The sequence below is a fragment of the Triticum dicoccoides genome, chromosome 6A (genome assembly GCF_002162155.2).
Source record: "Triticum dicoccoides isolate Atlit2015 ecotype Zavitan chromosome 6A, WEW_v2.0, whole genome shotgun sequence".
Classification (NCBI taxonomy): Eukaryota; Viridiplantae; Streptophyta; class Magnoliopsida; order Poales; family Poaceae; genus Triticum; species Triticum dicoccoides.
Window position 1 is genome coordinate 141,001,928 of NC_041390.1, and position 21,058 is coordinate 141,022,985.

At 46.6% G+C, this 21,058-nt stretch overlaps 1 protein-coding gene across 1 annotated transcript; it reads right to left on the minus strand.

Annotated features, from left to right (window-relative positions):
* Positions 1 to 1,979: 1,979 nt before the first annotated feature.
* LOC119316302 (zinc finger protein CONSTANS-LIKE 5-like) lies at positions 1,980 to 3,778 on the minus strand. Its single transcript, XM_037590598.1, has 3 exons — positions 2,980 to 3,778; positions 2,757 to 2,885; positions 1,980 to 2,671 (listed from the first exon to the last, which is right to left on the minus strand). Exons 1-3 carry the CDS (start codon positions 3,631 to 3,633, stop codon positions 2,360 to 2,362), a joined length of 1,095 nt encoding a protein of 364 aa, XP_037446495.1. The 5' UTR covers positions 3,634 to 3,778; the 3' UTR covers positions 1,980 to 2,359.
* Positions 3,779 to 21,058: the final 17,280 nt, after the last annotated feature.

The window sequence follows — 21,058 nt, forward strand, 5'->3', positions numbered from 1 at the left end:
CGCCGCTTGAATCGCCCTAGGAGGACGCTGACGCGGGCCTCACATAGACAAGTAATGTGACCACGATGACATATTTTATAACTTTTAGCATTAAACTGAACATTAGATGCAAATTTTATGGTTGTCACTGGTATATTATTTCTTTACAAAACACCCCCTATGTCTCTCTTACGAGATGGAGGCTGCACTCACTGGTATCGTCTTATAATTGGGCCAGGCTTTACCGTGCCAGGCTCATCAGAGACGCGAAATTGCTGCAAGTTACAAAGCGCCCCTATCCTGGAAGCACATTTTCTTTACTTTTCCCGTGTTTCATCGTTTTCTTCTGTTTCTTATCTCTTTTTGTACCCCTAGAAAATTCTTTTGTATTCTATTTTTCATTTTATTATTTTTATATACTTCAATATCATAAATATGTATATTCTATAAATTAATTTATTATAAAATGCGTTCATGTCACATGTAGAAAATGTTCATGCAGTATAAAAAATTTGCTTGAGCAATTTCTAAAATATGTTCACACCTTTCAGAAAATGATCATGGCTTTTAGAAAATGCACACACGTTTCAAAAAAGTTGTTTATGACATTTTTAAAAAATTTCTATACAATGCTTGTTTAACTTTGAAAAAGTTGTATAAGGTTCAAAAAATTGTTCATGGCTTCTAGAGAAATGATCGCGCTTGAAAATATTTCAATCATTTTAGAAAAATATAAGATGCAAGAAATTTATTTCCATAATTAAAACAAAATCACATCATCCAACAAAAACGTTTTTGGTATTTAAGAAAAAAATTACGCATGACAAAAACATGTTCCATATTTAGAAATTTATTTATATAGTGTAATAATTATTAATTTAATTTTAAAGAAATTGTGACATTTACATAATAAGTTCTAACACTTAACAAATGTTTTGCACATGTAAGAAAAACGTGGATGTCATTTATGAGAATGTTTAATGTGTGCTGAAAATGTTCATCGTGGTATAAAAAATGTTCATTTTGTATTTCACACAAATTTCAACATGTATTTTGAAACATTGATATTAGAAAAAAAAAGTTCATCGTGTAATTGAAAAATGTTTGATATGTGTTAAAAACAGTGCCGTTGTGAAGCCCCTGAATACCTTATGATGTTATGATTTATTTTAGAATATGGTTCGATGTCATTGATTTCTTTTATGTAATATACATGTTCTTCATTTTAGCAGTCATTGATGCGAGAGGTCGGAATATTTGCAGCACATAATCGAGTGCCGGAAATTCCATTGTTCATTATCAAGGCCATTTGCAGGTTTAGATAACACCTGGTTAGCAAACTCATCTATGAATTATCAACTGAGATTTTAGTTCTCAATTCCTTACACCATGATATTGATATCAATTGTGGGATTGCTTCTTCACGTACTAAACACAATGCAAGGCTGCTTTCCAGTCATAATTAGATTTCTTCTATTGCAACCTATTGAAACACAGAATGTATTAACCAATATATTTTTGTCTCTATGCAACAACATGACCACAATAAAGTCTCACTTAAAAAAGATGTGTTTCTATTTAACTCATACTCCCTCCATTCCAAAATATAGTGCGCCCGCGCTTCCCGAGGTCCAACTTTGACCATAAATTTAACTAACAAGACCAACTGCGGCGGGAGAAAAAATATATAATTAAAAACTTCTTTCGAATACGAATTCACTGATATAATTTTTGCTCCCGCCGCAATCGGTCTTGGTAGTTAAATTTACGGTCAAAGTTGAAGCACGAGGATAGAGGAAGCACTACATTGTGGAATGAAGGGAGTACTACCTTTTAGAATTTTTTCTGTATTCTATTTTTATGCCGATCTCATTTGTCATTTGACCAATGCTTGAGACGTGCGTTGCTACTGGTACAACTTAGAGAAGCGACAAGTCTCTTAGTATCTTGAAGATGACGTCCGTATCACTTAAACCTTGGTTTGTAAAACGCGAGATAAGTGGAGAAGATGACTTTTGGAGATAAGTATCCTGTGGATCCAAAACTAGAACTAAGCTGTTCCAGCAAACACGTTACATTGCCCTAGCCTAATTTGGCATCAAGCTAGCCCAGGGAAAGGGTACAGGGTAGTAGACTAGTCAACTAGAACTATCTGTATTATTCTAGTTCTAGCAAAACATGCGTGCGTGCATGTTGATTACAGTATACTACACGCCAGCCAGCGATCAGCCAGCTCGAAAAACATTACATGCAATTATACAAGAGGGAACACGACGCATGCACGTCGGCGCGCTCGTGCCGGCCATGGCGGTGCCGGATTTAATTAGGCACCCAGCCGGCACGCTCGCCGGAGGAAATGGACACGAAATCAGGCGCCGCCTCAGAAGGTGGGCACGACGCCGTAGCTGCCGAAGTCGAGCACGCATGGCCCCGGCGTGGTGATCGTGGCCGCCGCGACGGCGTCGGTGTCCGCGTCGTCGGCGCGCTTGGCGAAGCGGCCCTTGACGCGCGGCCTGCTCTCGGCGTAGGCCTTCCGGGACGCGTACCGGATGGTCTTCTCGAACCGCCGGTTCTTGCGCTTCTCGCGGTACCGCATCAGACGCGCCTCCCTCCCCTCCCCCGTCGCCGGCGTCGCCGCCGCGACGGCGCTGTCGCTCCGCTCCGGCACCGACCCAACATCCACCGAGGAGACCTGTGTTTAATCACAAGACCAGTGATCAATTACATGTGCTCGTTGATACAAAACAGTTAGCTAGCTAATCTAGTTAGGCGCTTACGGTACTGTGGCTTGGTGTGGGGGTGTAGGGCAGGTACGCGGCCTTGGACTGTGCGAAGTCCAGCTCGATGATGCCGCCGCCTCGGCCACAGATCACGTCCGGCACCAAGCCGACCTCCGACGACGAGCCCTGCTAAATGGAAGGCCAATAAATATTAGGAAGATGCGCTAGCACAGATGACGCGAGGGTAAGGTTCTTGGAGGAGAGGGGAGCAAGGGCTTACACTTCCACCGAGCGACGCCGCCGTGTAGGAGCTGTAGGACGGGTTGGAGACGACGACGGGGGCGGCGACGCCACCGAAGTCCAGCTCCACCGCGCCGCCGCTGGGGACAACGCTGTCGGCGTGCGGGAAGCGCGGGAGCTCGGAGCCGAAGAAAGGGTCCATCATGTCCGCGAACAGGAAGTCCAGCTTCACGTTCTCCTTCCCGCCGGCGCCGGCCTCCAGAGCGTCGTTCAGGTTCACCACGGGGTTCTGCTGCTTCTCCCCGTCGACCGAGCCGCCGAACGACATCACGAACGCATCCTGCTCCTGCTCCTGCCCCTCGGGTGACGAGGACCCGATGGGCTGCACGGGGACGCGCTCGTGGCGGCGCGCGAGCGGGTTGGCGTGGTGGATGTCGGCGTCGCAGGCGGCGCAGAGCGCGGCGGCGTCGGCCTTGCAGGTGACCGCGGCCGGCGCGAGCTCGCACACCTCGCAGACCCACACCCTCTCGTGCCCCGCCCGCGCGTGCCCCTCGCCACAGCCCGCGCACAGGTACGCCCCGTCCCCACTGCCCCCATCGCACGTCCGGCAGTGCACCGCCGCCGGCGACCCCCGGCACGACCCGCACCTCCTGCCGCCCACGCCCCAGTACCTCCCCAGCCCCTGCAGCTCCATTACACCTCACACCACACTACCACAGCACCACCAGCAGCAACACTTGGAAGCAAAGCAGCAAGCTAAGCCAGCTACGACGATCCCTTCCACGGCGAAGCAAAAGTTAGTGGAAGCCGAGGCCGTCCGTGGCTTTATAGCGGGGGACGGCGAGGCAAATCTGGCGTCGCTTCGCGGACTCGCGGGAGGGAATCCCAGCCCGAGATATTGGTAGGTGGGGGCGCGGGGACAGGGACGGTGACGTGGCGCGAGGGGGCGGACGTGGAGGGCTCTGGGCCAAGCGAAAGCCGCAGAAAATGTTGATCTCGTGGATTTGGGGGGAGGTGGTGGGGGCCCGCATGTCGATTCTGGCCCACGTGAACGGTGGGCCCCGCGCACGAGGGTGGCGGCAAGGCAAAGAAGACGCGACAACTGCTTCGATGCCGATCATTTTTATGTCATCAAGGGCTTGGACTTAAACGAGGATCAAAGCGGCGATCGCCGATCAGAGCATAATGACACTGGTCTATCAGGTCGGTTAGTGCTAATTAATTCTCCGCCTATCGTCTTAGGTTTATATATAAGCACCATCGCTTATGGGACAGGTAAGATAGCCTAGAAGTTGCTCTTGCAAGTTGCAGCGCTCCATGAGCTTTGCAAGATCTTGCTAAAAGATCCATAGCACTACCACCATCATGTGCCTGGTTGACGATGTTCCCAGACAGCTGTGGAATTATTAAGCAAGCAGCCCAAACTTGATGTGGAAAAAAACTGTGAAATCCGCATAGATATCACGCAAGAGGCTTCACATGGCCAATGTCTCAAAGGTGGAAGCGACAAAGATGAGCTTTATGCAGGCTGGGGCGGTTTGACGCTGTCCCGGTCCACGGCCAACCAGCTGATTATTAGTGCCTATAATAATTCACCGCCTTTCGTCCTCATCATTAACCTGTGACCGCTGGCCGTCGACGTCCATCCAGCTCGCCTACCTTTCCGGCTTAATGCATGCCCCCGAAATGTCAGAAAAGCCCCTCCGCCTTTCACGATCGTTCGCCGCGTCCGCGAATATACCGCTGGCTCTTCCTTCACACTCCCAGCTGAGCTCAAAAGGTGGACCAAATACATACGTACGTATAGTTTTACCGCACGGAGTGGTCCTGATTGATTAGCTTGCGAACTTTCTGGAAGTAGTGGTAGATACTGCTAGTAGGAGATTAACTTTGGCGCGTGCTCTACGGAGAGACGTCGCGGTCGCGTGCCGACGACGAGCTCCGGCGCCGCAGCGCGCGCAAGGGAGGATGGCATCGCATCGCATAACCGGGTCGGCCCGCGTTGACGCCCGAGAGAGATTACCGGTTGGCGACGTGGACGTGTGAGCTTGATGAGTCTTGACCTGCCGCCCAGGGAAGCGGGCCGAGGGCAGACTAGTCATTTGGCGGTGGCGCGGAATGACGAACCTGCTGCCGTCATATCCCAGTGCGGATGGGGACGGACAGAGAGGGTGCAGCGCGCGCGAGCCGACCGAGCATGCGCGGGCGCGTCATGTGATCGTATCGGCCGAGTTGAGCGTGTCTGGCCAAGGCTGTTCAATTTAGGCTAACTCCAACACACAACATCAAACACATAACCCTAGATGGACGTTTATTTCATCCGCTTTTTATCCGTTCGAGATGACAATGGGGCCATATTCGTTCTCATTTTTAGATGCGACGATCGTGCGCCTAACGCAAGGCCACATTTTGACCGCATCTCGTCGTCCAACATAAGCATACTAAAATGAAGCATAGTAAATAGTTCAAATCAAGCGTAGCAAATAATTTCGCATCCGAAATAGTCTTACAACCCAATGAAAATTAAAAATAATATGAAATAGTCTTTACAACCCGATTGAAATTCGTTCGCATGAAAAGCAAATGATAGATCTACTGGTTGCCAATGTGAGTCCATATGTGCTCAACAAAGTCATCCTGGAGTTGGATATGAATATGCCAATCACGCAATTCACGATGAAAATGGACAAACAGTTCGAAGGTTGCAGCCTGCAGGAAGTGGCTGCTCAGACTCAACATTTTCACCCTGAAAATCAAATCATTGGCCGTAGATGTTATCATCACACTTATCCTCCATGATCACACAAGCAGTCATTACCTTTCAAAGCTTTTGAGTGCTCCATGTCAATGCAGGGTTTCGAACGATACCCCATCGAGACTGAAGCACACCGAAAGCATGCTCCATATCATTCTAGCACTCTCCTGCATTTGGACAAACCTCTGTCTCTTCTCTCCTTGCGGTTTGGGTATGGTCTTCACAAGAGTCAACCACTGTGGATAGATGCCATCAGCAAGGTAATATCCCTTGTTGTACTGGTGGCCATTGATCTCAAAGTTGACCGCTAGGCAGTGGCCTTCTTCAAGCCTTGCAAACACGGGAGAACGTTGAAGAACACTAATATCATTGTGAGAACCAACCATGCCGAAGAAAGAATGCATATCCACAGATCTTGTGAAGCCGCCACTTCAAGTATGACAGTAACACCTTTCACATGCCCCTTGTACTGCCCATACCAAGCAAATGGACAGTTCTTCCATAGTGCATACAATCAATACTTCCAAGCATGCCCGGAAAACTCTTCTGGGCATTGATAGCTAACAACCCCTCTGTATCAGCGACAATTGGCTCTCTCAGGTACTCAGGGCTGAACACTGCCAGTACAACCTTGTAGAAACTATACATTGAGAGGAGACATGTGGACTCACCCATACGAATATACTCATCCGCAGGATCACCAGGAATTCTATATGCGAGCATGCAGATAGCCGCAGTGCATTTCTGGTAAGAAGAGAAGCCAAACTTGCCAAGGGCATCCTCTTTTCACTCAAAGTATGGGTCATATGCTACCACTCCCTCCTGAATACGATTGAACACATGTCTCGCCATACGGAAGCGGCGACGATTTTTGAGTGATTTGAAGAGTGCGCTATTCTCAAAGTAACCGACATAGAGAAGGTGCGGCCTCTCTCCCTATTGCGGTTCAAGGTAAGAACATGGCTGTGATTAATCCCCTAAACGGAGATCACTTCCTATTAATGTGGTTGTGGACAACCAATGCAGCCGCCACAATCTCTTCATCATCCGAGGACGAATCATTCGATGACCAAATGAAGTTGTGAAAGAAAAACTCATCCCCGCTATCCATGATACCTTGTGAGCAACGCGTCAAACACCTTGCGGGTGTGGTGGAGACGCGGCCGGAAAGAGCAAGTCGATGAAGCGAAGCAAGGTTGGTGTTGGTGGGGTGGGCGCCCTGCGGCAATGTAGCGCATGTCGAAAATTGTTGGGGTCGACAGTCGGCACTGGTGGCCGTAGCTTCTCTCCCACCGCCAACAATGAACCACGAACTCTACCTAAATGCGTGCCTGGGCGGCTATGACATGGCGTGGTTGTTGTTGAAAATATGCCCTAGAGGCAATAATAAATTAGTTATTATTATATTTCCTTGTTCATGATAATCGTTTATTATCCATGCTAGAATTGTATTGATAGGAAACTCAGATACATGTGTGGATACATAGACAACACCATGTCCCTAGTAAGCCTCTAGTTGACTAGCTCGTTGATCAATAGATGGTTACGGTTTCCTGACCATGGACATTGGATGTCATTGATAACGGGATCACATCATTAGGAGAATGATGTGATGGACAAAGACCCAATCCTAAGCCTAGCACAAGATCATGTAGTTCGTATGCTAAAGCTTTTCGAATGTCAAGTATCATTTCCTTAGACCATGAGATTGTGCAACTCCCGGATATCGTAGGAGTGCTTTGGGTGTGCCAAACGTCACAACGTAACTGGGTGGCTATAAAGGTACACTACAGGTATCTCCGAAAGTGTCTGTTGGGTTGGCACGAATCGAGACTGGGATTTGTCACTCCGTGTAAACGAAGAGGTATCTCTGGGCCCACTCGGTAGAACATCATCATAATGTGCACAATGTGATCAAGGAGTTGATCACGGGATGATGTGTTACGAAACGAGTAAAGAGACTTGCCGGTAACGAGATTGAACAAGGTATCGGGATACCGACGATCGAATCTCGGGCAAGTATCGTACCGCTAGACAAAGGGAATTGTATACGGGATTGATTAAGTCCTTGACATCGTGGTTCATCCGATGAGATCATCGTGGAACATGTGGGAGCCAACATGGGTATCCAGATTCCGCTGTTGGTTATTGACCGGAGAGTCATCTCGGTCATGTCTGCATGTCTCCCGAACCCGTAGGGTCTACACACTTAAGGTTCGGTGACGCTAGGTGTCGTGGAATCGTCACGGCAGATGTCCTAGTGCAAGGACTTAGTCGCGAGGCCAACGCATCTATGTGGTAGCTTGAGAGGGGTTGAGCGGAATCGAGAGACGCAACACAAGACAGGGATTTAGACAGCTTCGGGCCCCGGGAAACATCATCCGGTAAAAACCCTACATGCTGTTTGAGGCTAGGTCTCATTATCATCATGAGGGAGTTGCCGTAAACCGGCTCTCCTCTTTGAATCTAGCCCTAGAGATTATTGATTGTTGTCTGTCCCCCTTTGGGGAGCCCTGCCCCTCCTTATATATGTTGAAGGGGTGAGTTACATGTGGAGTCCTATTAGGATTAGGACTAGTCTATCTCTAATACAAACCGGATACAAGTCCGGGTCTTCCTTGTAAGGCGAATATTCCTTTCCTCTTGAACCGACCCACAATGGTTGAACCGGCCTTCATGAACCGCCAAACAGGCCGCCGGGTCTTGTTGCTCCTCTGGCCCGCCTGCCGGATTACCAATGAACTGTAAACCGTCTGGTCTGTGCAGGCCGCCGGTGAATCGCCAAGTCCGGCCGGATTATCCTTCCGGCCGGTTTACACCGCGGGGTATATCCCCGACATTAGCCCCCAGTTTAATTTGGATTCATCCATGTTAAACTGATCTGCAACATAAACACAAGAACAAATTTCGTCGGGTTGTGCTCCGGTTTAAATACTCTTGTAAACCGGCACTTGATCATCCTTAAATCCTTGTCACCTCCTTCTAGAAAATCCGGGTTAATAACCAGCTTCATACTCAAATTGCTTATGTTGGCTTCTTATAGAAAAAATAATGTGAAGAATAATCCACTTGAATCGGCTTCCAAGGCGCCGGTTTTAAGAAATATTGGTCTTGACATACTCATCTGATATTCAGCCGGTTTGAAGATGTAAAATTTGCCGGATTAATATTACCAAAATTGCCGGATTGTAAATATGGATGGCACCAAGTCATAATTGTCACCAACTCCAGGTCATAATTTTCGCTCAAAACTGAGCATTTGAAGATTTTTTCTCCCTTATATCCATATTACCTGTAGCCCCCAAGTCTTGAATAGAACAAAGTGATGATTTGAGACTTGTTTTCATATAATTACTGCCACTTTGAAGAAATCCATGTTGTTCATCCCAGTCACTTAGTAAAACTGAACATTCCATATTATGTAGCCCCCAAGTGCCGGGTTGTTATGCTTGCAGCAACCTGGGACTTGTAATTTCCTGATGCTCATAAAAACTTCAACCAGTGTAGCCCCCAAGGGCCGGGTCATTATGCAATAATGAGCATGGACTTTGATAGATACTTCAATGAAAATAACATCATATGATGTAACCCCCATCATGGGGCCTGAATTCACGTCCACAAGGTTAAGAGCCTTTTACTTTACCAACTGAGCAGTGGACCCTTCAATATAATGAATAAAAAGCTTTGTACCTTGAACTGTTTAACAGGAGCAATTGGTAGCCCCCCAAGGCCGGCTCATTATAATGTGATGAGTCGGGTCTTCAATAAGATGAACAAAGAATGACTTTGCATTAGCCCCCAAGTGTCATGGTGCATGCTTGCAGCGACATGAGACTTGCATATTTGATGTAATCTCAACTTCAATAATGTAGCCCCCAAGTGCCGGGTTGTAAGCCTGCAGCAACTCGGGACTATTCCTTCAATTGTAGAATATATCCATCGATAACATAATATCCATTGCGCTAAAGCAACTTTGAAAACCTCAATCATAATATTAATAACCATAATGAAAATCCAACCATGTTGGCTATCCAAGATAATATAATCCGGTAAGAAACCTTATTCATCCAATATCATAATGAAAATTCAGCCAAATTTGGCTATTTGAATAATATAACCCAATCATTTATAAGCGCATGACTCCAATGGCGCAATCCAAATATATACTGGCGACGTATAGTCCAAAGCCAGGCCGGTTTAATAAACACCGGATAATTTATAATCATGCTTTATTCCACCTGTTTCTGCATACAACAAGTTTAAAGTGTCCTGGCGGTTTACCGCCGGACGGGTCATAATGCCCAACATATAACCCAGGTTTATAACCAATGCTGCACTTAAGAATAATCAATGAAATATATCATACCTGTGATATTGAATCACATCATTGGTTTACCAATTTTTTGTAGTGAGAGTGATAACCCCAATCTTGAGTAATGATAACTCCTTTCATACTGTGCCGGTTGATGATGAACCGTACCGGGTTGTGATAAACACCGGTTTAACCATATACAATACTGGCGACTCGTAGTCAAACCGGACCGGGCTGATAGTCTCCGGATTATAACTTGATCCTGTATTGACAACTTGTAATTAAAAGTCAAGCCGGGTGGATAAACACCGGTTTACTCCATAATAGGATGGCAACAGAAAATCAACCGGGCAGATGGCCTCCGGATTAGGACTTGACCGTGTTCCGTCAATTTGTAATTGATAGTTGAACCGGAAAAAATATGCTTGTTGACATAAAAGAAATCCGACAAAAGCAAAGAACAAACAAACCATGAAAACAACATGGAAGCAAAAGTAATGATAAAAACCATTTGCAAAAATGTGCTATACTGAGCTGTTCAGATGGCATTACCATGGTCGGACAGGATCAAGGCCTCCAATAGGAGTGACAATGATTCAAGTCAGCCAGGTCCCCAAATGACTCGTGGCATATATGCCAAATCAAGAGGCGTAGCAATGGCTCGGGCCCGGCCATGCTCTCAAGTGATTTTGTGGCCTTAGGCCGACCAAGAGGCATTACTGGTTCAGACTTGACCCAGTCCCCAAATGATCTGGTGGCTATCGCCTATCAAAGGGTGTTCGTTGGTTCGGACACGACCAAGGCCCCAGTGATATTATGGCATTGCGCCGATCAAGAGGTGTAGCTATGGTTCGGATACGACCAAGCCCCCAAGTGATCAATAATATGATAAGCCAATAAGGCAGGATACCCATGTTTGAACCGCGCATCATGGCAGCAGGCCCTCTTTGGCACCTTTTTAACTTACTGCAAGAGATAAATCCTTCTTGAACCGGACATTAAACCGGATATTGAGAGCGTCAGAGCTTTGCAAGAGATAGTTTCCTCTTAAACCGGACTATAAACCGGAAGCACCACTGTGAGCCGAAATTTTCTGATGGCCTCTTAAATTTTGCACCAATATGGCGGTTTAGGGTCCTGCATTAGATAATTTTGCAAGCCGGAGTAATTGCTCTTTTTAAAGAAAGCGATATCTAATATAAAAATATAATGGATGGACTTCACCTGATATATCAGGCCAATTAATATCCACCGCGGGGTTATAAGCCAGCACAGACAAGAGAGTCGGCCGCGGCATTGTTGATGTTTTCCAGACTGCAGGGGCGGCGGTTTGTGTTCCGGTTCATCAGTGTGATGCACAGATGCCGGTGTAAAACAGCCAGCGCGCGCCGTCCGCAGTAGGGCATCACTTTTATAGTGAGCACTTGTCCTGTATAAAAAGATATAGGCCAGAGTAATTGTTCTTTGACAAAAATAATAAGTGTTTATTACATAAATTTAGATGAATACCACCTGATGTTTGGACGAACAGTACAACCACCGCAGCATCAGAAGCGGCTTCGGGGTAATGAATCGGACGCGGCCTTGTAAGCCGACACAGATGAGCCCGTTATCCTCCGCGTTATAAACTGGTGCGGACGCGTGAACCGGTCGCAAGGGCGGACGGATGAGTCGTCCGTGGCATTGTAAGCCGGTGCAATCGCGAGAATAAGCGGGGGTGGCAACTTGCGCAAAACGAGCGCTAGCGCAAAAATATTTTTTGCCCACGCCCCTTTTGCGACCTTTTTGTAAGGAACAATGGTCCTGCAAAAAATTATCATAGACCAAAAAATTGCTCTGAAACAATTTAGTATGTGCTGATAAAATAGAGTTAGATGGATATCACCTGATTTACACGATAAATGATCTATGTGCCACCTTTCGTCAGATGTCCATTGTACAGATGATCCATATACAGACTGTGGTAGCACTTTCCACGTGAGATGCCTTAAAAAATCAATGGTCGTTGGGGGTGTCCCATGCGTGGCTGTTTATTCTGTCTCTCTCTTTTCCTCTTTCTTTCAGTGATGGACAAGGCTATAACCATATCAGTGTGAGACCACAGAGACGGTCCGACGGGCGGCTCCATGGAGGCATGACACTAGGCTATGGTGGTTTGCAGCCATGAACCGGCAACGGCGGAGGCGCGACGACGAGCTACGACTGTTTGTGGAGGCCGAGGCCATGGCTCGGAGGTATCGGATCACGTTGGTCTTGACGGTTCAGCGGCGCATCCGGATGACGGAGGAGGCGACGGGTGCTCGAGATAAAGCCCGGCGGCCCTCTGCTGCAAACAAGGCCATCCCAATGATTTCTGGCGGCGGCTTGACGCGGGGCACCCGGCCGCGGCGGAGATGAACCCAGCAGGGACCCGGAGCTGGTCGGTGTAGGGACGACGAGCAGGCAGCCGAGTCGCGCGGGAGGCGGCGGTCGGGTCGCACGGACGGCAGAGCGGGGGAGACGGCGGCGACCCAGCTGGGGCTTGGAAAGGAGCCGGCGCGCGGGCGACTCAGGAGACGGGCGCGGCGGTAGTGAACCGGCACGGGGCGAAGCTTGTGATGCGGAGAGGTTGTGGCGATTCACCGCGGCGAATCCGGGTCACAGATGTAGCGCTTATCGCCGCCGTAGCTGGGGGCCGGTCGGCCAGGCCGCCGAGGAGGTTGCAGCTTAGTGCGGAGGCGGGTCGCTCGGGGATGGCGTGGATGATCCGGCGAAGCGGCCGTTTGAAGACAGGCGTCGTCTGCGGCGGTTCGGCGCGGAGGCAGTAGCGGAGCTCGCTATCGGGGCCGGCCCATAGGCGACGTTTGGTCGGGAGATCCGTGCGACAAGTTTGGAGCTCGTGGAAGCGACGGATCTGAGAATTCATCGGAAGCTGTAAACCGCAGTAGAAATTATACAGTCTGATGCGTACTGACGATCTATATTGCTCTTGACTCCACGTGAAGCCATGCCACTTTGGGACTTGTGCCTTTTGTTGTATAAGTGGCACTAATTGTTTTCCCGATTTCTTGAGGCCTGCGCTGATGGATCTGATGCACATCAAGTGTAGTGCTACTTGGTGCATGTGGACTGCGTTGCTATCACCGCCGCTGAACATTGGTTTTGTCTTTTTGTGATGTTTTGCTCAGGCGATGTGGCTACATGATCATTATCGTCGATGTAGTATCCGTCCTTCTTGTGGTCTTCTAAACTGTTTCAGCCTCGATCTTTCCTGCACTGAATGAATTGCTCGGTGCTGCAGAGTCTGCCTCGGTCATGGACTCTTGGAGCCGCTGTCCAATGATCTCTGGAGACCGCGGCCTCTTGTTTTTTTTTTTTAGGGGGGCGTGGCAGCGCTAGGAGCGACCTTCATCAGGCTTGCTGCTGCTCTCGGATGTCCTTTACTGCTGCGCCATGGCCTTTATTTTTTATTGATGTAGTTATCGGTCGCCGCCAAGAAAATTTCTTTTGCTCCTGATGTACGCGTATGCTTGACATGACCCGGTGTACGGCGGCTGTAGCCAAATTCTTGTTGGTCTCGGCGACACACAACAATAGCAGCGAAAATCGATCTCCTTCTTAGCTCCGTCGGATTGTATCTGTTTCGGCGGCACGCACAGCGCCTAACCCTAATTTCTTGTTCCATCAAAAAGCTCATCTTCGCAATCTCATCCGTCACGTCGCGTGCTTCTCGATCCCTGAAGAGATCCCTCCAAAAACTCAACATCACTGTGCGCAAGCCCCACGGTGGGTGCCAACTTCGTGGAATCGTCACGGCAGATGTCCTAGTGCAAGGACTTAGTCGCGAGGCCAACGCATCTATGTGGTAGCTTGAGAGGGGTTGAGCGGAATCGAGAGACGCAACACAAGACAGGGATTTAGACAGCTTCGGGCCCCGGGAAACATCATCCGGTAAAAACCCTACATGCTGTTTGAGGCTAGGTCTCATTATCATCATGAGGGAGTTGCCGTAAACCGGCTCTCCTCTTTGTGTCTAGCCCTAGAGATTATTGATTGTTGTCTGTCCCCCTTTGGGGAGCCCTGCCCCTCCTTATATATGTTGAAGGGGCGAGTTACATGTGGAGTCCTATTAGGATTAGGACTAGTCTATCTCTAATACAAACCGGATACAAGTCCGGGTCTTCCTTGTAAGGCGAATATTCCTTTCCTCTTGAACCGACCCACAATGGTTGAACCGGCCTTCATGAACCGCCAAACAGGCCGCCGGGTCTTGTTGCTCCTCTGGCCCGCCTGCCGGATTACCAATGAACTGTAAACCGTCTGATCTGTGCAGGCCCCCGGTGAATCGCCAAGTCCGGCCGGATTATCCTTCCGGCCGGTTTACACCGCGGGGTATATCCCCGACACTAGGGTTATAGAGATATTAGTATGCGGTAACCCGAAAGTTGTTCGGAGTCCCGGATGAGATCCCGGACGTCACGAGGAGTTCTGGAATGGTCCGGAGGTAAAGAATTATATATAGGAAGTGCTATTTCGGCCATCGGGACAAGTTTCGGGGTCACCGGTATTGTACGGGACCACCGGAAGGGTCCCGGGGGTCCACCGGGTGGGGCCACCTGCCCCGGGGGGCACATCGGCTGTAGGGGGTGCGCCTTGGCCTACATGGGCCAAGGGCACCAGCCCCTAGAGGCCCATGCGCCAAAGGGACAAGAGGAGGGGAGAGTCCTAAAGGGGGAAGGCACCTCCGAGGTGCCTTGGGGAGGATGGACTCCTCCCCCCCTTGGCCGCACCCTTCCTTGGAGGAAGGGGCAAGGCTGCGCCCTCCCCCTCTCCCTTGGCCCTATATATAGGGGGGGAAGGGAGGGCAACCAAACCTAAGCCCTGGCGCCTCCCTCTCCCTCCCATGACATATCTCCCTCCTCCCGCAGCGCTTGGCGAAGCCCTGTTAGAATCCCGCTACTTCCACCATCACGCCGTCGTGCTGCTGGATCTCCATCAACCTCTCCTCCCCCCTTGCTGGATCAAGAAGGAGGAGACGTTGCTGCTTCGTACGTGTGTTGAACGCGAGGTGCCGTCCGTTCGGCGCTAGGATCATCGGTGATTTGGATCACGACGAGTACGACTCCATCAACCCCGTTCTCTTGAACGCTTCCGCGCGCGATCTACAAGGGTATGTAGATCCACTCCTCCCTCGTTGCTAGATGACTTCATAGATTGATCTTGGTGACACGTAGAAAATTTTGAATTATTGCTGCGTTCCCCAACAGTGGCATCATGAGCTAGGTCTATGCGTAGTTTCTATGCACGAGTAGAACACAAAGTAGTTGTGGGCATTGATTTTGTTCAATATGCTTACCGTTACTAGTCCAATCTTGATTTGGCGGCATTGTGGGATGAAGCGGCCCGAACCGACCTTACACGTACTCTTACGTGAGACTGGTTCCACCGACTGACATGCACTAGTTGCATAAGGTGGCTAGCGGGTGTCTGTCTCTCCCACTTTAGTCGGATCGGATTCGATGAAAAGGGTCCTTATGAAGGGTAAATAGCAATTGGCATATCACGTTGTGGTTTTTGCGTAGGTAAGAAACATTCTTGCTAGAAACCCATAGCAGCCACATAAAACATGCAAACAACAATTAGAGGACATCTAACTTGTTTTTGCAGGGTATGCTATGTGATGTGATATGGCCAAAAGGATGTGATGAATGATATATGTGATGTATGAGATTGATCGTGTTCTTGTAATAGGAATCACGACTTGCATGTCGATGAGTATGACAACCGGCAGGAGCCATAGGAGTTGTCTTAATTTATTTATGACCTGCGTGTCAACATAAACGTCATGTAATTACTTTACTTTATTTCTAACCGTTAGCTGTAGTAGTAGAAGTAATAAGTTGGCAAGACAACTTCATGGAGACACAATGATGGAGATCATGATGATGGAGATCATGATGATGGAGATCATGGTGTCATGCCGGTGACGATGATGATCATGGAGCCCCGAAGATGGAGATCAAAAGGAGCAAAGTGATGATGGCCATATCATGTCACTATTTGATTGCATGTGATGTTTATCATGTTTGTACATCTTATTTGCTTAGAATGACGGTAGTAAATAAGATGATCCCTCATAATAATTTCAAGAAAGTGTCCCCCCTAACTGTGCACCGTTGTGACAGTTCGTTGTTTCGAAGCACCACGTGATGATCGGGTGTTAGATTCTAACGTTCATATACAACGGGTGTAAGACAGATTTACACATGCGAAACACTTAGGTTGACTTGACGAGCCTAGCATGTACAGACATGGCCTCGGAACACAAGAGACCGAAAGGTCGAGCATGAGTCGTATGGTAGATACGATCAACATGAAGATGTTCACCGATGATGACTAGTCCGTCTCACGTGATGATCGGACACGGCCTAGTTGACTCGGATCATGTAATCACTTAGATGACTAGAGGGATGTCTATCTGAGTGGGAGTTCACAAGATGAACTTAATTATCCTGAACATAGTCAAAAGGTCTTCGCAAATTATGTCGTAGCTCGCACTTTAGTTCTACTGTTTAGATATGTTCCTAGAGAAAAATTAGTTGAAAGTTGATAGTAGTAATTATGCGGACTAGGTCCGTAAACTGAGGATTGTCCTCATTGCTTCATAGAAGGCTTATGTCCTTAATGCACCGCTCAGTGTGCTGAACCTCGAACGTCGTCTGTGGATGTTGCGAACATCTGACATACACATTTTGATGACTACATGATAGTTCAGTGCGTAATGCTAAATGGTTTAGAATTGAGGCACCAAAGACGGTTTTGAAACATCGCAGAACATATGAGATGTTCCAAGGACTGAAATTGGGATTTCAGGCTCGTGCCCACGTCAAGAGGTGTAAGACCTCCGACAATTTTCTTATCCTGCAAACTAAGGGAGAAAAGCTCAATTGTTGAGCTTGTGCTCAGATTGTCCGAGTACAACAATCATTTGAATCGAGTGGGAGTTGATCTTCCAGATGAGATAGTGATGTTTCTCCGAAGTCATTACCACCAAGCTGCTAGAGCTTCGTGATGAACTATAATATATCAAGGACATATATGATGATCCTTGAGATATTCGCGATGTTTGACACCACAAAAGTAGAAATCAAGAAGGAGCATCAATTATTGATGGTTGGTGAAACCACTAGTTTCAAGAAGGTCAAGGGCAAGAAGTGATACTTCATGAAACGGCAATTCAGCTGCTGCTCTAGTGAAGAAACCCAAGGTTGAACCCAAACCCGAGACTAAGTGCTTCTGTAATAAGGGGAACAACCACTAGAGCAGAATTACCCTAGATACTTGGTAGATGAGAAGGCTGGCAAGGTCGATAGAAGTATATTGGATATACATTGTGTTAATGTGTACTTTACTAGTACTCCTAGTAGCACCAGGGTATTAGATACCGGTTCGGTTGCTAAATGTTAGTAACTCGAAATAAAAGCTACCGAATAAACGGAGACTAGCTAAAGGTGAGTTGACGATATGTGTTGGAAGTATTTCCAAGGTTGATCAAATATCGTACGCTCCCTCTACCATCGAGATTGGTGTTTGCGTTGAGCATAGACATGATTGGATTATGTCTATCGCAATACGGTTGTTCATTTAAGGAGAATAATGGTTACTCTGTTTATTTGAATAATACCTTCAATGGTCTTACACCTAAAATGAATGGTTTATTGAATCTCGATCATAGTGATACACATGTTCATGCCAAAAGATATAAGATAGTAATGATAGTACCACCTACTTGTGGCACTGCCACTTAAGTCATATCGGTATAAAACGCATGAAGAAGCTCCATGTTGATGGATCTTTGGACTCACTCATTTTTGAAAGGATTGAGACATGCGAACCATGTTTGTTGGTAGATATGCATGAAGAAACTCTATATAGATGGATCGTTTGGACTCACTTGATTTTGAATCACTTGAGACATGCAAATCATACCACATGGGCAAGATGACTGAAAGCCTCGTTTTCAGTAAAATGGAACTAGAAAGCAACTTGTTGGAAGTAATACATTTTGATGTGTGCAGTCCAATGAGTGCTGAGGCGTGTAGTGGATATCGTTATGTTCTTACTTCACAGATGATTTGAGTAGATGTTGAGTATATTTACTTGATGAATCACGAGTCTGAATTATTGAAAGGTTCAAGTAATTTCAGGGTGAAGTTGAAAGATCGTCGTGACAAGAGGATAAAATATCTATGATATGATCATAGAGATGAATATCTGAATTACGAGTTTGGCACAGAATTAAGACATTGTGGAAATTGTTTCACAACTAATACAGCCTGGAACACCATAGTGTGATGGTGTGTCCGAACATCATAACTGCACCCTATTGGATATGATGCATACCATGATGTCTCTTATCGAATTACCACGATAGTTTATGGGTTAGGCATTAAAGAAAACCACATTCACTTTAAATAGGGCACCACATAATTCTGATGAGATGACACCATATGAACTATGGTTTAGAGAAACCTAAGCTGTCATTTCTTAAAAGTTTGGGGCTGCGACACTTATGTGAAAAAAAGTTTCAGGCTGATAATCTCGAACCCAAAGCGGATAAATGCATCTTCATAGGACACCCAAAACAGTTGGGTATACCTCCTGTCTCAGATCCGAAAGCAATAAGGCATTGTTTCTAGAATCGGGTCCTTTCTCGAGGAAAAGTTTCTCTCGAAAGAATTGAGTGGGAGGATGGTGGAGACTTGATGAGGTTATTAAACCGTCTCTTCAACTAGTGTGTGACAGGGCACAGGGAGTTGTTCCTGTGGCACCTACACCAATTGAAGTGGAAGCTTATGATAGTGATCATGAAACTTCAGATCAAGTCACTACCAAACCTCGTGGGATGACAAGGAAGCGTACTACTTCAGAGTGGTACGTAATCCTGTCTTGGAAGTCATGTTGCTAGACAACAATGAACCTACGAGCTATGGAGAAGCGATGGTGGGCCTGGATTCCAAAAATGGCTCGAGGCCATATAATCCGAGAGAGGATCCATGTATGAAAACAAAGTGTAGACTTTGGAAGAGATACTTGATGGTCGTAAGGCTGTTAGGTACATATGGATTTTAAAAGGAAGACGGACAATGATGGTAAGTGTCACCATTAAGAAAGCTCGACTTGTCGTTAAGATGTTTTCCGACAAGTTCAAGGAGTTGACTACGATGAGACTTTCTCACACGTAGCGATGCTAAAAGTCTGTTGGAATTATATTAGCGATTACTGCATTATTTATGAAATCTGCAGATAGGATGTCAAAACATTGTTTCCTCGACGATTTTCTCGAGGAAAGGTTGTATGTGATACAACCGGAAGGTTTTGTCAATCCTGAAAGATGCTAATAAGTATGCAAAGCTCCAGCAATCCTTCTAAGGACTGGAGTAAGCATCTCGGAGTTGGAATGTACGCTTTGATGAGATGATCAAAGATTTTGGGTTTATACAAAGTTTATGAGAAACTTGTATTTCCAAAGAAGTGAGTGGGAGCACTATAGAATTTCCGATGAATATATGTTGTTGACATATTGTTGATCAGGAATGACGTAGAATTTCTGGAAAGCATATAGGGTTATTTGAAAAGTGTTTTTCAATGGAAAACCTGGATTAAGCTACTTGAACATTGAGCATCAAGATCTATAAGGACAGATCAAAACGCTTAATGGTACTTTCAAATGAGCACATACCTTGACATGATCTTGAAGGTGTTCAAGATGAATCAGTCAAAGAAGGAGTTCTTGCCTGAGTTGTAAGGTATGAAGTTAAGACTTAAAGCTCGACCACGGTAGAATAGAGAGAAAGGACGAAGGTCGTCCCCTATGCTTAAGACATAGGCTCTACAGTATGCTATGTTGTGTACCGCACCTGAAATGTGCCTTGCCATGAGTCAGTCAAGGGGTACAAGAGTGATCTAAGAATGGATCATAGGACAGCGGTCAAAGTTATCCTTAGTAACTAGTGGACTAAGGAATTTTCTCGATTATGGGAGTGGTAAAAGAGTTCGTCGTAAAGGGTTACGCCGATGCAAACTTTGACACTAATCCAGATTATTCTAAGTAGTAAACTGGATTGGTATAGTAGAACAGTTATTTGGAATAGCTCCAAATGTAGCGTAGTAGTTGCATCTACAAGATGACATAAGAAATGTGCGAAGTACATACGGATCTGAAAGATTCAGACCCGTTGACTATAACATCTCTCACAAGCATAACATGATCAAACCCAGAACTCCTCGAGTGTTAATCACATGGTAATGTGAACTAGATTATTGACTCTAGTAAACTCTTTGGGTGTTAGTCACATGGGGATGTGACCTTGAGTGTTAATCACATATCGATGTGAACTGGATTATTGACTCTAGTGCAAGTGGGAGACTGTTGGAAATATGCGCTAGAGGCAATAATAAATTAGTTATTATTATATTTCCTTGTTCATGATAATCGTTTATTATCCATGCTAGAATTGTATTGATAGGAAACTCAGATACATGTGTGGATACATAGACAACACCATGTCCCTAGTAAGCCTCTAGTTGACTAGCTCGTTGATCAATAGATGGTTACGGTTTCCTGACCATGGACATTGGATGTCATTGATAACGGGATCACATCATTAGGAGAATGATGTGATGGACAAAGACCCAATCCTAAGCCTAGCACAAGATCATGTAGTTCGTATGCTAAAGCTTTTCTAATGTCAAGTATCATTTCCTTAGACCATGAGATTGTGCAACTCCCGGATACCGTAGGAGTGCTTTGGGTTTGCCAAACGTCACAACGTAACTGGGTGGCTATAAAGGTACACTACAGGTATCTCCGAAAGTGTCTGTTGGGTTGGCACGAATCGAGACTGGGATTTGTCACTCCGTGTAAACGAAGAGGTATCTCTGGGCCCACTCGGTAGAACATCATCATAATGTGCACAATGTGATCAATGAGTTGATCACGGGATGATGTGTTACGAAACGAGTAAAGAGACTTGCCGGTAACGAGATTGAACAAGGTATCGGGATACCGAC